General features: G+C 38.1%; 1 protein-coding gene across 1 annotated transcript in view; it reads left to right on the top strand.

Annotated features, from left to right (window-relative positions):
• Positions 1–16972, top strand: part of Sptlc3 (serine palmitoyltransferase long chain base subunit 3) — a 116516-nt gene that overhangs the window by 12767 nt on the left and 86777 nt on the right. Inside the window, exon 2 of the mRNA XM_048455580.3 lies at positions 11620–11805. Within this exon, the coding sequence (XP_048311537.3) occupies positions 11620–11805 (186 nt within the window). The remainder of the gene's footprint in view (positions 1–11619; positions 11806–16972) is intronic.

Genomic DNA, 16972 nt, shown 5'->3' with positions numbered 1-16972 from the left:
TGAGGGTTTATCAAACATGACTGTTTGCAAAAGGAATCAGGTGGCATAATCTGAACAGAAGCGACTCTCTCTCCCTCTCTTGCTCTCTGTCTCTGTTTCTGGAGAGTGAGAGAAAGAGAGAGAGACAGAGACAGAGAGACAGCGACAGAGACAGATATATGATGCTTTTATTTTGAAATAATTTATATTTATAGAAGAGATACAAAGACAGACAGAAAATTCCTGGAACTCTTTTTCACCCAGCTTATCCTAGCATCTTACAACATCTTGATACCTCTGTAATCATTACAAAATTAATATTTGTAAACTGTGATGAACTTTAGGATTCCATCTATTTTTCCTATAACTTTTGTCCCCATTATATAATCCAGGACTCTGCATTGCATTTTGTTTGGCTTTACTTTAAATAGCGTTTGTTAAAATTTTTATTTTCTACCTGTTTATTTCTAGTTCATAGAGGGGGAATCTGGGAGCAATTGGTGAAGGAGAAATGGTAAACAGAATATATCATATGAAAAATCTATTTTCAATGAAAATTAATGTATGAAACAATTTTGTTTCTGTTTACTGGTAATAAACAGGTAGAAAATAAAGTGTCTAACAACCCTGTTAGTGACTAGTTAGTCTGAGTCACAAGAATGAATAAAGTGTTTTAAATGGTTTTTATCTGTAAAATACATGATGCAATTCTACTGCATAAATACATTCATTACTTGGTAGCCATGGTGGGTTGTTTTCAGGACCAATCAAAGAGAGCAAACTCTACTGATATTCAAGTCTCTTTACTGATAATCCATAAAATGCTATGCAAATTTATATAACCTACGTGTGTTCTCCAATTACTTTACATCACTCTAGACTAATAATTATGCATAATCAATATGAAGACTGTGTAAATGCTTCTCACACTGTATTGTTTAGAGGACAGTGACAAAGAATAATGGCTGTGCATGCTCAGTTCAGGTGCTCTTTTAAGAAATATTTTTTTTTATCTAATGCTAGTTGGATATAGAATGGATATAAGACAAGGGAAGATAGAGAGGCAGCTACTTATCTCCCAAATTTCCCAGACAACTTAAGGGAGTTCGAGTTTCAAGCAATGCCATTTAAGTTGCACTTAAGGCTCTACCACGTAAGGTAGAACTGGATGCGTTCACCATCCTCACGCCATCCGACTGCTATCGCTTTCAGTGTTGTGTCACTCACAGGCCTTCAGCAACACCAGCTTCACATTTGATGGTATTTTAGAAGAGAAAAATAGTAGGCTTGAAATCAGTCAGCCCTTCAGCTGTTTGAAGTGGAGGATTCTGCAGAAGCAAGGACTATTCTGAACCTACCTGCCATTGGGCATGATTGATTGTTAAAATGCTAGCGGCGAGTAATTTATTCTTGGAAGTTGGAACAGGGTACTCATCCCCAGTCTAAGTCACTGAAATGAGTACATGCATGTCCAGATGACTAACGTCAGTTCTGCCTCTCTCACTAAGGACTGGGTACTAATGAATGGAATATTATCAGCACTAAGTAATGGAGAACTCAAAGGGGGATAGATTTTAAATGACTTTTATCATTCTTGCATATTGAGAAGTCTCAGATGGTAGATTCAGCGACTCAACAAGCTTACCAAGAGTTGTAGGGATTCCCATCTCTCCATCTTCCTTCCTCTATGCATATCCAGCTTCTGATGATCTCATGTCTGCGCCTTGCCAGCTCGACCAGCAGCCAAGGGGCCCAAGACAGTTTTGAGGAGAGCCTGAAAATGTAGAGCGTGGGATAAGTGTGTTCTGACTTGCTACATGTTATAAATGTGCTGCCTGCAATATGATTTTAAAAATAATTCTCACCAAAACATTTGAAATACAAGTCCAAAACTTGATACTAGTCTATACATTTGATCCAAGGATAATACTGACTTTAATGAATTTAGCAATTTCCTTTTCTTTAATAATTTTGAATTATTTAAGAAGAATTGGTATAAATTACCTTTTAAACGTTTGGTTGAATTTACCAGTGGCATCATCTGGGTTTGGTTATTTTAGAAGTTTTAAATCAGTAATTTAGTGTTTTTCTTTGCTATGAGTCTGTTCAGATTTTCCTTATGAATCAGATTTGTATCAAAGGCTTCCTTATCATGTATTCATTTCTTAAATGCTCTATTGTGTTAACATACAGTTACCTATGATATCACCTCAGATAGTTCCCTCCATACAATCAGCAGTAATGTCTTCTGTTCCTTCCTGACTTTGGTAATTAGAGTATTCTCATGATTAGTCACCATATTCTTTTTCCTTTTAAAGACAGGGTTTTTCTGTGTAGCCTTGACTGCCTGGGCACTCACTCTGTAGACAGGGGAATTCATAGAGATCCACTTGCTTCTGTTCCCAACCCCAAGTGCTAGGATTAAAAACTTATGTCATTTGAAGAACCAAATTCTCTATTGCCTGCTTAGGTTTTGTTGTATTTTTTCTCTTTTTTTTCTATTAGATTTAACTTTATCTTATTCTACTTTTCCCAGTGACAGATTATTAATCAGAGATCTTTGTTTTCTGCCGAAGGCACCATGGCTATTTCACATGAAACGCTTCTTAGTTATATCCAATAAGTGTGGTTGTATCCTTCATATTTATTGATCTCAAAATGTTTTCTAACTTTGTTTGATTTCTTCAATGACCCATTCCAGTTTTGGAATGTGTTGTTTCATTTCCGCATATTTGTAAACTTTTCATTTTTTTTCCTGTTACTTGTTTTTAATTCATTGCAGTTGGAGAAAATACTGCATGATTCCAATTATTTTAAATTTATTGGGGCTTGTTTTACACATAGTTTGTACACGTTCTTGAGAAAACTGTATATTTTTCTGATTGGGGGAGAAGAATCCTATAGCTCTCTGCTGCTTCATCTATTATCAAGAGCAGAATACCGAAGTTTCTACTATAATTGTAGAATTTTCTCTTCCTCCATTTCTGTCAGGTTTTGTTTCATGGATTTGCGAATTTCTTAGTCGTGCATGTGTTTGTCATTGCTGCGTTTCTTAGTGGGTTGCCATCTTGCCGCTCCAAAATGATCCTTTACAATAGAACCAAAGGCTTATTTCTAAGTTCAGTTTAGCTCGGAGGTCAACAGGTGTAGCACCACAGCTTTCTAATGGACGTGGCTCTCACACCACAGTGCTCCACTCTACCAGCTAATTTGCAACTGTGAATCTGTGTTTCCATAGCTGGATTTCACGTTGCTTTTATTCAGCTCGACCCTATGTCACCTGAAGGGACTGCTTCCTCCATTCCCTTTTACTAAGTGACAAGAATCATTAGGTTCACTCAGGGCGATGAGGATGCCCAGGGTCAGATCAATCGCCTGAGTCCAGGTTGGCGTTCCAGGGCCAGAATACATACATATCTGTGCTGCCTGTGCTGTTACTCAATGTCATGGTGACATCCAGGCCAGAACTGCAACTGAGGGCCATGTCAGCTGCGGCTGATCTGAGTGGCTTGTACTGCCATCTAGGGCAGTGGGGGCATCCAGCCCCAGGTGCTGCCAAGGACTATGTCTGGGGCTATGTTGAAGTCCAAGTCCCATATTGCCACCTAAGGTCACATAGAAGCCCAGGGCTGGGGCGGCCTTAGTGGGATCGAGTGCCATAATAGTCCTTACCTAAGTGGCTATTGCTTCTACCCAGAACCAGGATGTCCAGGCCCAAGGTGCTACTGAGAGCTTTGTCTGGGTCTATGGTCCAGTTACAGCTGGGGTCTGTGTTGATGTCTGTGGCCCATGTCACCTCAGCAGGCCTTAGGAACCATGTGGAATGAAGTCAGAAGGTCCTGCTGAGTTGGTCCTGCCCTTCGTTGGTCCTGGGAAAGCTGGTCTTGCCTCTCCCTGGACACAGCAGCAAGAGAGCTACCCCACCCCCACTCAGGAGAGGAGGTCCACCCCTCATCACAGGCAAGGGTGAACCTACCCTGAGGGCATGAACTTAAAGCAGGTGACTCCACCCCCTCAGCTGATGTGGGTGGCCCCAGTAGCATGAATTGAGGAGCTCAACTACTACCTAGGCCCGCAGCCCGGCCTCAGGTTAGCCAACCCCAGCATCTACCCCATCTAGGGCCTGCTGAAGCTCATGAAGTTACTGGTCCTATGGAATACCCGCAGGATCTCCAAGACTTGGAATGACAACAGGATATTCCAGTTGAGTTCAGTGAGGATCCAGTGATGACAGTGTACCAGAAACCAGAGGCCTTGAACCAGACCAGAGACTCGTTGTAATGAACATTTGCTGGGAGAGCTGATGGGGTGAAGTGTAAACTGTATGAAACAGTGATGCCTCCAGTGCCACCGGGACAAATAAAGAGGTGTTGGAGAGGCAGAAAAGAAAGAGATGCAGAGGGCTTTTGTGTTGTTGTTGGTTTTTTTGTTTGTTTTAGGGGGGGTGTTGTTTCTGTTGTTGGTGGTTTGGTTTTGTTTTGGGTTGTTCTTGCTTTTGTTTGTTTGCTTGCTTGCTTGCGTTGTTTTATATTCTTTTGTGGAGGGGGCACTACAGGGTTGAGGGGAGGATATGGGAGATCAGGAAGGTGAGTGGAATTGGGAAGCTTGATGTGAAACTCAAAAGAGAATCAATAAAGAAATTAAATTGTGAAAAACGAATTACTAGGTTTGTGTCTGAGAGGTTTGTTGTTGTTATGGTTGTTGTTCTGTTTGTTTTGCTTTGCTTTCTGGGTGTCTTGTATCTAGTCTAACTTTAACGCTTCCTTTTTCATTAAGTGTCTACTGCAGTGCAATATTTTTATTATTTTAATGGCTCTCCTTATATTTTTGAGTTTTCTTAGTAGTTTCTTTGGTGCTTAACATTCTAGGCTGGCAATGTAACCCTGTTCTTTTGAACAGGCTAGAGAAAAGGATACAAGGTAGATGATGCATATGTATCAATAAAATAACCATGTATGCATATTAAGTATGGACACATGAACAGGGCGAGGGGGGCTGCTACTTCTATTAATACCCATTTACTATTTCTTTCTCCACTCATCAGTTCCTGTGGGTTCTGCTGCCACCTTGCGTCATTCGCTTACTTTAATGTAGATTCATTCATATCTAAATTCTTTACGTCATTATTATTTTGTATATGTCCAATGACAGCTTCCATAATAAGCTTGAACATACTGGGTTGCATAATGTCTTTTAAACCAATTTACTAAAAAAAAAGACCAAAAATGTACATGTTACATTTTCATAATTACATAATGATATTTCCTTTGTTCTTAGGGGTGGAGATGACTATGTTTGAAGTGCTGTTTAAAACTTTTTTAGCATCTATTTCTTTTTTCATTTATTCTTCTCTCATACAGTATATTCCAACCACAGCCTCCCTTCCCATCACTCCTCCCAGTCTCCCCCACCTCCCCAAGACTGAAGAACTTCCTTTAGGTTCTTTCCTTCTATTCATAAATTCTCCCAGTTATTGCTTCTTTTGTAATATCTTTATTTTGCAATCACTTTTCAAGCATGGTTTTTCCAATCCATACTTCCTAATCTTTCTACATTTTGAATATTGTGCCTTCTGGACACCATCATGTCTGCTAAAGGATTGTGTCCACCTCACTGTAGTCACTAAGATGTGATAAATTGCTTTTTCTTGCTCTTCATCTTTATCACCCACATTTTTACTATCACACTTATGTAAGTGGATCTATTAGGTTTACATCTTATACTAGATAGAAATTGTAAAGGGAGGGTTCTCTGCCCTGCCCCATCCCACAACTGCTCTTAAATAATCACTCAGAGGTTTAATCTTAATTACAGAACGTTTCACCGATAGCTCGAGATTATCACTAACTAGCTCTTACATTTAAATTAACCCATTTCTATTAATGGATTAATTAATATTAACACATATTAATCTATGTGTTGCCACGTGGCTGTGGCTTTACTGGTTTGTTGGTGTCTTGCTTCTTGGGCTTGCATCTCTCTCAACTCCACCCTCCTTTCTCCCCTGTATCCTGTTTGACTTCTGTGCATAGCTTATTTCTGCCTGGCTATAGGTCAAATCAGTTTTATTTAACCAATGAGAGCAATGCATATTCACAGTATATGGAAGGATCATTCCACAGCATCTAAATGTGAGTTTAATATGCATCATCAAAATTGGGAGAGCTTTCAGCCAATATTCTTATAATATTTTACTGGTTATTCCCCATCTCTTCTCTTCCCTTTCAGATTAGGCAAATGTTTCTGTCTTAAGAGATATCTCACATTTTTCCAGATGCTGTGGTCACTTCCCCTTATTTTTCTTTACTTTTATGGGTCTTGGACTTTGTATAAATCCTCAGTTAACATTTCCTGACTTATTTGACTTTCAATTTAAATATGATGAGTCTATATGCTAATTTTCTATTGCAGTTATTGTTGAGGACTGGTCTCAATAAAATCACCTCTTATCAGGGTGGGGGCATGAAAACTGGAGAAATTATATGAAGAAATATGAAGATGCATAAAAATAATAAGACAGAAAACATAAGACAGTATCAGGAAGGCATTTCAGGAATCACTCTGACCCTGAAATCACCCACGTTTATTTTTCCACGGCTTTTATATGTAGGAAGACAGTCCACTTGTTCGTCCCAGCTGCCCAGAACCGAAATAACCATACAGAAACTATATTAATTATAGTTTCCATTAGCTCTAACTTCTTATTGGCTAACTCTTACATCTTAGTTTAATCCATTTCTAGTAGTCTGTCAATTGAATTAGAGGTCATGGCCTACCAGCAAAATTTCAGCACTATCAAATTTTCAGTCTATCTCCAGCTGCTCCATGGTGTCTCCCTCTCACTCTGCCTTCTTCCTCCCAGCATTCTGTTTAATTTTCCTCACCTTGCTCTGTTCCCCTACAGCTCTGCTGTAGGCCCAAAGTACTTCCTTCATTAACCAGTGAAAGCAAAAACATAGACAGAAGGACCTCCTACACCATTTGTATCCAACTAAACTCAGGGAGAAGGTAAAAAAAAGGTTTCATTAGCATGATACACAAGATTAACTCACACAGCCAGTTCTGAGACCTCCCACATCAGCGTTCTGCTGCCAAAGTAGTGAGATACCCTAATCACATACACTGAGTCACATACCTGAAAGACAGCCCTTCTCCTGGTGACCTCATAGTTACAAAAAAAAGAAGAGAAATACATTTGCATATCCTGACCACCTGTCAGGATGGCACCAAGATATCTTAACTTCAAAAGGGGCCAGGCAGCCACTTCCTGAGTTAGAAGGTACAATTATGCCCATCAGTCTCTCCAACTCTCTGACAGTGGAGAATGTACCTGCATTTCTCGGCCTCCACAAGTTATTACACATCTTTCTGAGAGAGTTTCCCATGTAACCATCACTAGCCTTGAATTCATGGTCTTTCTGTTTCAGTCTGCCAGGTTCTGGATTACATGTCACCATGTCCAGTTGCTCCAATATCTTATACCTATTTCTCGACTGAGTCTTTTTATTTGGGGAAACACTGTCATCATGCTTTTTTTATTTCTTTCAACATGTCTTCTTGAAGCATTTTGAACACAGTTGTGATACGTATATTTTTATAGTGATGTTTGCTTTTGCTTTCTGGTTTTATTTGTTTTGTTTGGGAGGATTGGTTCTAAATAACTGTCTGAAATCACTTGCTTTTTCCCCAAATAGCTTTATTTTTTTCTTCTGAGATGCATTGACATCTTTACTAAGTCTAACATCTGGGTCATCCCCATGGACAGTTTCTCTTGCCTGGTCTTCCTTACTCTTTGTATAGGTTATGTTTTCCTGTTTCTTTTTTTTTCTATTTCTCAAGTTTTTTTCTTTTTTTACTAAATGAATTTAAAATAATATATTCTCATACCTCTGCACAAAAATCATCCCCTGACCCAGAGTTTGTGTATACATGGTATCTTTGTGTATGTGTTTGTGTATGCTAGTCTTTGTGTGTGTATTTGTATGTCTGTGTATGTGTGTCTTTGTGTGTGTGTATGCCTTGTTCATCTTTGTGTTTGCTTACTTTATTAGCTTCACTAAGCTACTTCCATAATACCTCTCATCTCAGAGCACGAAGCTCTAAAGCTGCTCATATCTTCCTTCACGTCTGCATTGGAGTGACAGAAGTTAAAACAAGCTTCTAGTATTGTCTTTACTAGTCACTCTGGTGAGCTACCATCCGCAATGAGTATCATTATCAGCTGGCAGTCTCCATACTTACAGGGAAATCATTTTATTGACTGATATTCCCACAAGGCATAAGCTGCCATATCACCTGACTCAATCAAAACCATGACTTTGGCAAGGCTATATTTTTGAAGTCAACCTTTGAGGTTTGCTCTGATCCTGAAAGGGCCTGCTTTAGCTGTGCACTTGTCTGTTTCTCTCTGGAAGACTGACTCCTGCCTACAGTTCAATTTGCAATTTTTGGAGTCATGAGTCTCTTCTATACTGTTTACCACTGAAGTTTTTTTTTTTTCTTTCAGGAGTATGTCATCACCCCAAACTCTCCTATTCTCTGTTCCCAATAAATTCAAGTATTTAAAATATGAAAATTGAATGTTTTATGGTCAAACTTTCCTCCTCAGGAAAGTTAACAAGTCATTATTTCAGAACCAGGTGTGGAACAGTTCCTGTGCCTCTAGGCTTTATGGGACAGGGCTCTCTGGGTGGCACAGTAATCTTTGGAGATCTTGGTTTTTCTCTGCCATGGAAATCTTGGGGCTGCTGTACTCCCTGCCAACCTTAGTGTACTCTCCACCCTAAATGTGTGTAGTCAATGAAGAAAGACAGCTTCTTATCTCTTAGGCACATTGCATGGAATTTGGCCTCTGTTACAGCAGCACCGGAGCAAGATAAGAATGCTGACAGATAGTCATATCCTCAGCCCCGCTCAGAACAGGAGTAGGGAAAGGGAAACTCAATCTTTAGAGCCACACCTGCTCAGAGGGAAACTTTTTCATGTTGAGTAGTAGAGTGAAGAAGATCAAGGAGGAAGTAGGCTATGGTTTATTGTTAAAGATTTTTGCGGGTCTTTGAAGCTATTTCATAGATTATCTTGAATAAATATTACATCTTTTCAATGTCCTTACAATTTCCAAATACTTTGTAAATTCATATTTTTATATTTATTTTTTACCAATTATGCTATTTTAATTGTTCAAAGAATCTGTTGTAGCATTTCAATAATACTATTATGAAAATGAATACACACACACACACACAAACTAGCTTCTATATTGAAAGCAGAAAAATATTTTGACAAAGTTTTTTATTCCATTGCATTCACAGTAGTTCATTTTTCTGCTCAGAACTCACTCAACTGTTATAATATAAACAGATGACTCCTGTGTTCTCTCTAAAGAAAAGCTTTAGTGACAGCTTTCGGTCACAGTGTGCAAAACTGCATGCATACCACTGTGAGGAGAACAGTGATCTTCCCCTTATCTCTAGCCCTCTGGGATTCCATTGGCATTTTACCACCCCAAAGTGGATCTCATGGCTAGACTTCCTGCCCTAGTAGAGTAAATACAGTCTGAAACTTTCCCTTGTTCCTCTTTGTCAAATCCATTCTCGTTCTTAAGGCTTGATAGAGCAGCAGAATGAAGTGTGCGTGTTCCATGGGTTGCCTCATCTTGAATGTAACTTTTCTTGCAAATGGTGGGAGAGTCTACAGGATTCGCTTGATTTTAGATTGTGTATGCGTGCATGTGTGTGTGCATGTGTGTGTGTGTGTGTGTGTGTGTGTGTGTGTGTGTGTCTGCAGAGCACTGAAGAGCAATCACAGGGCCGTGTACATGCTAAGCATTGCTATCAGTCAAGGTAAATTTTGTTTTTTCATCCTCCCCAAATATTTCTCTAAATGAGCATCTCCTATTCTTACACTCTCGTCTATCGTCTCTCTCCAGGAGATAACATGAGAGCTATTGTGACATCTAATGGGTGATTGTGCTATGACAGGTGATTTGTAGATATTATTTAAGTTCCAAACCAAACATTATTAGCCTCATTTTTTTAAAATTAGAGTTACTCGAAAACCAGAGAAATCAAGAGATTTATACAAAGTCACGCAATTAGTAAATAAAATAACACAGATCTGAACCCAGGAAATCTGACTTATATTGCTGCATTCTCTACCATTATTTTCCACTATCCATCAGTGCTGGCCTGTAGTTCAGCTTTCTTCAGGAAGCCACTTCTGATCATTCAGTAAAGTACGATCCCCTTGGAGTCATCCTTGTGACATTTACATATTTCTCTATATTATAATTTGTACCTTTCACACATATACTGCTGTGTTATTGCACTGTAAAAGAGATGCTGTGTTTACTGATTTCATATCTCCTTTTGTGTTGTCATAGTATATGCAAAATTTCTATCAACAGTGTTGCCAACATCAATGAAAAAGAAATAATCTATAGAGGTGGATCCTCCTACGATATTGCAACATCCTGTATATTCCAAATTTGATCAGAGTTCAGATAGAAAACAACCCCTGGGACATCACCATATATGAAAAGGCATTCTGAGGAACAGTGCTCAGAATACAGCAATAGTATATTCAGGGAAAAAACTCATTAGTAAAGACATCATTGCTAGTCTATTTGGATAAAGAAAAGATCTCATATTTGCAAATCATTATTCAATCATAAATTTGAAAATGTTTCCTGAGCTAGAAAGACATCTCAACAGTAAGAGCATTTAATGCTCTTGCAGAAGATCTGGTTTCAGTTCCTAGAACCTACATGACAGCTTCCAAGCATCTGCTACTCCAGCTTCTGAAGGGCCAATGGCCTCTTCTGTCTTCTACTCTCGTGAGACATTCAAGGGGTTGTGCATACATTCATGCAAGCAAAATACTCATACACATAAAACAACTAAAAAGAATTTAAAAACAGAGATATCTTGAAAGAAAAAAAATCACTTTCTAAGAGGTTTGACTGACTTTAGTTTAATATTTGATGTTCGGTCTCTCCACTGTGACATTAATTCCTAAAAGCAAAAGGTGTTTATTTGTTTCACAGACACATTTAAACTCAGTTTTATCTATAAACCATACCAAGTACAAAGATAAAATGGTGATGCTTTTCTTTTCCAGCTGAAATAGCAGAATATGATTTACCTAGAAATATTTTGCTGACTCTTTCTTGATTTTTAATTTTTTTTACTTTTAATAGAAACATACAAATGATTGGCAGTGTTCAGGGTTAGTGTTTCATACGAAATACTAAACATGGATTGTTACCTCACAAAAGCACAAAGGGCTGGTTATTCTTGGATGTACTGAGATGACTTGAGAAAGGCAACGAGTCTGAATTCATGATTAAGAAGTAATTAATGGAGCTGCATTTTGGAATCTTAAAATCATTCTATTACTCATTAACTTTTCACCAAATTGTTTGAGAATTTTTTCTTATATCAACTATTACGTTATGGATTGCAAAGCAAATTTATGCTTCTCTTTATCCTTATCAATGATCAAATTCCAAAATTTTTAAAGTAATTTGTTACTTTTAAATGTGTTCTTTAAAGTTTAAAGATCAAAAGTTGACTAAAAAAGCTATCATAAAATGTTTTTAATGAAAAATTGTTAACCTTGGATTTTCTTTGATGTTTTCAGCAAAATAGGAAGCCACGTTTTTCTGATAAGCCCATCTTTGAGTCCTACCCGGAACCACCACTTTATGTCTTGGTTTTGACTTACATGGGATATGGAATTGGAACCCTATTTGGCTATCTCAGAGACTTTATGAGAAGCTGTGGAATAGAAAAATGCAACGCAGCTATAGAACGAGAAGAACAAAAAGTACGTATGTTTGCCCCCCTGGATCTGTGTCATTATCTACCTTTCCCAAAAAAAAGTGATTCAGGTACAGAGCCCAGAAAGAATAACATGTCCAAGAACCATTCAGCAAAAATTCCATTCATCTCCACTTCTCCACTTACTAATCCCTGTCTCCTGTATATTTGTGGCCTTGTTTACTCACATTTACTAGAATATTATTAACTGCCAGGAACAGAATTTTAGCTTTTTTGCTCAACATAATATTTAACTTATATGATAATTCCATAGCATATATGATGAAAGATAATTTTAATGATGAGCAAATAAATGTGAAAGACACAAATGGAAGTAAGGGCACCTAGGAGGTAATCTTCTGGTCTTCTACATTCCGTATCATTTGTGCCCTATTCTAAAATAAGAACATGTATCTGAGTGAAATGTGATATTTCATGTAGACAGAAATTTCTGTCACACCCAATTCCACAGCTGCTCAGTCTCAGGGAAATAAACAGAGGCTTATATTAATTATATACTGTTTAGCATATTGACTCAGCTCAGGCTTATAATAAACTAGCTCTTACAACTTTTTTTTCTCTATCCTTTTTCTTTTCTCTTCCAACCTTATGTATATATGTAAGCACACTGTAAACCATTTAGAGGTTTCTTTTGTCTGAATCTGTCTTTACTGTACATTTCTATTTTTTCTGACCATGTGAGTCTTTAATCTGCTAAGAGATATGACTAGGATTAAAGTTGTGGCTTTGGTGGCTGGCTCTGCCTCATTACTTAACTTTCTAAAAGTCTAGCTTCATGACAGAGGTACTGGCAGGAGTCATGCTTATTGTCACAACTCTATGGAGTTTCAAGGTGCTTGCCAGCACCAAGAAGTCTGATGCCATCTGCTCATAAAAACTATTTAAGTGTTTTGTGTCAGAGCCTTTTAAAAGAGCTCTGAGGTTTTTGCCACTACCACTGAGTCAGGAAGACTCTCTTAAAGAATCTGTACCTCTGCTTGCCACCAGCAAACAGAGCCTACTTGAGAAAAGAGGATTACCAAAAGCTGGGCTTGTCTGTCTTGTGTGTCTAGCATTTTAAAAAAGCTTTCTCAGGTTTTATGTGGAAATTCTTGCCAAATGTTTGGGTGCCATTTGTTGACAGACATTTTTATCCCACCTGGTCCTGCAGTCATTTACTTCCAAAGAAACACACAGAAGCTCATATTAATTATAAACTGTTTAACCTATTAGCTCAGGCTTATTATTAACTAGCTCTTACAACTTAAGTTAACTCATAATTCTTATCCATATTGAGCCATGAGACTTGGTACATCTTCGCAGTAAGGCATTCTCATCTTGCTTCCTTTGCTTCTGGATGGTGACTGCAACTATGCCTTTATTCTTTCCAGAATTCTCCTAGTCTTGTTGCTCTGTCTACACTTCCTACCTGGCTACTGGCCCAATCAGAGTTTTATTAAACTAATACGAGTGACAGGTCTTTACAGTGTACAAGACTATCATCCCACAGTATTTCTATTTTATCTAGATCAGGTTTTCTCAAAATCTGCATTGATATATCTCACTCACTAGGTGATTCATCTGTTTGGAAAGCAGCCTTGCGCATTGAAGGAATTTAAAGAACATCCCTGGCCTCCACACACTAGATTTGCCACTTGCACTGACTGACACCCATGGCAATGATCAAGTCACTCCGTTTAGAGCCATTTACCTAGATAACTTTTAAAACACCTATATTGCCTTGTTTCTGTACTGAGTTAGAGAATAAACTGAAAGATAATCAGAGGTCTACCGTGTGTGTGTGTGTGTGTGTGTGTGTGTGTGTGTGTGTGTGTGTGTGCGTGTGTGTGCGTGTGTGTGCGTGTGTGTGTATAATCAGTTCTTTGAGAAGTTCATACACATTTTGATCATATGTGCTTCTTCCACTAACTCCTTTCATTTTCACCCATTCCCTACACACCAAACTTTGTGTCTTTTTTTCTTTAACCCATCAAGTATAATTTGTGATGCCCAAATGTTCTTGGATATGTGGCTTTTCACTGGAGCATGATCAACTTACCAGAGGCTACACTCTTAAAGAAAACAGACTTTCCTTCTTCCAGAAACTATCCATTACCAATAGTTTCTCCGCTACCAGTGGGACTTCATGCCCATATACCCTCTCTGTACTAAAATTTAATGTGCCTTGACTTTATACAGATCTGTTGTATGCTGTCATATATGTGTAGCTGCCCTGCTATGTGTGGAAGACACTGCTTCTTTGTAGTCATCAGCTCTGGTTCTGTTTTGCTTGTTTATTTGTTTGTTTGTTTGTTTTGGCCCCTTCTTTCCCAGTGATCCCTAAACCTTGAGAGGAAAGAGGGCTATGTAGATGTTCCATTCATGGTTGAGCATTTTGCAGCCTCTCATCGCTTGCAACTTGGCTAGTTGAAGATGTCTATGTCAATCACAATGTACTACAAAGAGCTTTTATAATTAAAGTTGAGAGATTCTTTGGGTACAAACTAATAGGAGAATATCAGGACAGATATTGTCTTTATCTTGAAAGAACTAGCCATAAAAAAGATGCAACAAGAAGCATCAGAGAAATAAGTAGAAGGCACAAGGAAAGGACAGTGAGAAAGTTTTTGAAAAATACCTCATTCTGAATGTGGTGTTGAGAAAAGGCTCCTGGTATGAACAAATTAAATTAAGTTATGAATGTGGAAGAGCAAGTGGTAAGGCAAAGGGTGGGTATTCTTTAAGGGTAGAACAGTGACACAAGATGGTCCAGGAATAAGGGGAAGTGTTACAATATACAAGGAATCAAAAAATTCCAATGCCTGAGTATGAGGATAGGGACTGTGTGAAAGGCAAATGGGGTCAGACTATAACTGTTTTTATAATTCAGGAATGTTTGTTGTGTGACAGTATTGACAATTTTCTGACAGAAAAATGTATATATGTAGATTTAGAAAGATTATTCTTTCTACACTATGAAAACTGAATTACAGAAAGTAACACTGATACAAAAAAAAATATCTAAGTGAGACAGTGAGGATGGGACCAAGGTAGTGACAACAGGGCAGAGATAAGAATTAAAGCTAAGAGATATTTAAGAAGTGGCACTACGAATAGTCAATCTTATTTGGAGAAACAGAGAGATAAAGGCCACACCTAAGGTTTTGGTGTGGGCAACTATGCATTCATTGAGATAGAAAATAAATCAGAAATATTGTCATAAGAGCAAAGTGACTGATTTTTCTTTGACAAGTCTAGCTTGTCAAGAATTGGCAGCTGAATATCTGAAGAAGAACCTCAGGAGAAAACTCTCAAGGTGGATCTTGTGGCAACTGCCATGCTAGTCTTCAGTCTAGCGATGTGTAGCCAAGATCTCTATAGAGATATACGGATCTCTAGGGCAGTTCCAGAAGAGCAAACAGACAAAAGAAAGATGAAATTAACTTCAGAGAATTTAATAGATAGCAGAGATGGAATTCTAATTCAAGACCAGAAGAAAGGTTTTGTAACACAAAGGACACAGTAAATAAGACAAGACTGGCAGCCTACAAAGTGGGAAAAGATCTTCACCACTCCCATATCTGTCAGAGAGTTATCTCCAGAACACATAAAGTACTCAGCAAACTAGTTATCAAAATACCAAACAATCCAGTTTAAAAAAATGGGATACAGATCTAAACAGAAATTCTCAACAGAAGAATCTCAAATGGCTGAAAGACATTTAAGGAATTGCTCAACATCCTTAGTCATCAGGGAAATGCAAATCAAAATGACTCTGAGATAACATATTACACCTGTCATAATGGATAAGATCGAAACTACTGAGGACAGATTATGTTACAGAGGATATGGAGTAAGAGGAACACACCCCCACAGCTGGTGGGAATGCAAACGTTCACAGCCACTTTGGAAATCAGTATGGTGATTCCTCAGAAAATTGGGAATCAATCTACCTCAATATCCAGAGATCTTTGGATATATACTCAAAGAATATGCAATCATACCACTAGGACATTTGCTCAACTAGGTTCATAGCAGTATTGTTCATAATGGCCAGAACTTGGAAACAACCTAGATGCCTCTCAATGAAAGGATAGATAAAGAAAATGTGGTACATTTACACAATGGAATATTACTCAGTGCTAAAAAGCAGTGACATCATGAAATTTGCAAACAAGTAGATAGAACTAGTAAAAATCATCCCAAGTAAGGTAACCCAAACCCAGAAAGACAAACGCAGTATGTACTCACTCATAAGCAGATATTATATGAAAAGCAAAGGATAACTGGGCTACAAACCACAGTCCCAGAAAAGCTAGGTAGCAAGGAGGACCCTCAAAGGAATACATGAATTGCCCTAGGAAGGGGAAATAAATAAGATCTCCCAAGTAAACTGGGAGACAGGGGGAGGAAAGGGGTATAAGAATATGGGAGAACAGGATGGTCAAGGTCCTCCTTGGGGAGGTACTAAGAAAGAGAGTAGTGAAAGAGATATCTTGATAGAAGGAGACATTGTGGAGTTAGGGAGAAACCTGGGGACAAGGAAACACCCAAGCATTCACAAGGATGACCGCAACTAAGACTCCTAGCCATAGTGGAGAGGGTGCCTGAACTGGCCTTTTCCTGTAATCAGACTGGTGACTACCCTAAAGATTTTAATATTTGTTATTTATCCCATTTGAGATTCTTTAGAAATTTAGAACCTTTCAGAGTAAAGTATTATAATTATTAATGACTATATTCTTTGTATGTGATTTTGTCTTCACAATCCTATCTGTAGTCTTACTCTTGATTTTTTTTTAATATCTGTCAATATCCTTGCTTTGTGTTAACTATCTAAATCACATCTTGAAGACTCTTTATCAAAGCATGTGATAGGCTATTTTCCAATGACCTATGGTTCTTTTAGTGAAAATGTGCATTTTTGTCTTCTAAATATCATCACTGGTGATATATAGCACATAGCCTACTTAGAACAAACCAGCTATGAAAACAGTTTCAGAAAAGGGAGCACATTTATGAACCGGCGGTGGAGACGATCTAATGTTTTCCTCAAAAACTGTACATGGATGCTTTTATTTTCCCCTTTTCCTTTCACAACCAAAATATGACTCAGTTTTCCTATTTTTCTCTCACTTCGCCAAGTGGAATACTGGCCTAAATTTATTATTTGT

The sequence above is a fragment of the Myodes glareolus genome, chromosome 10 (assembly GCF_982192425.1).
Source record: "Myodes glareolus chromosome 10, mMyoGla1.1, whole genome shotgun sequence".
In the NCBI taxonomy this organism is placed as follows: domain Eukaryota; kingdom Metazoa; phylum Chordata; class Mammalia; order Rodentia; family Cricetidae; genus Myodes; species Myodes glareolus.
The sequence above is the reverse complement of the archived record's forward strand: the minus strand, read 5'-3'. Positions and strand labels throughout refer to the sequence as shown.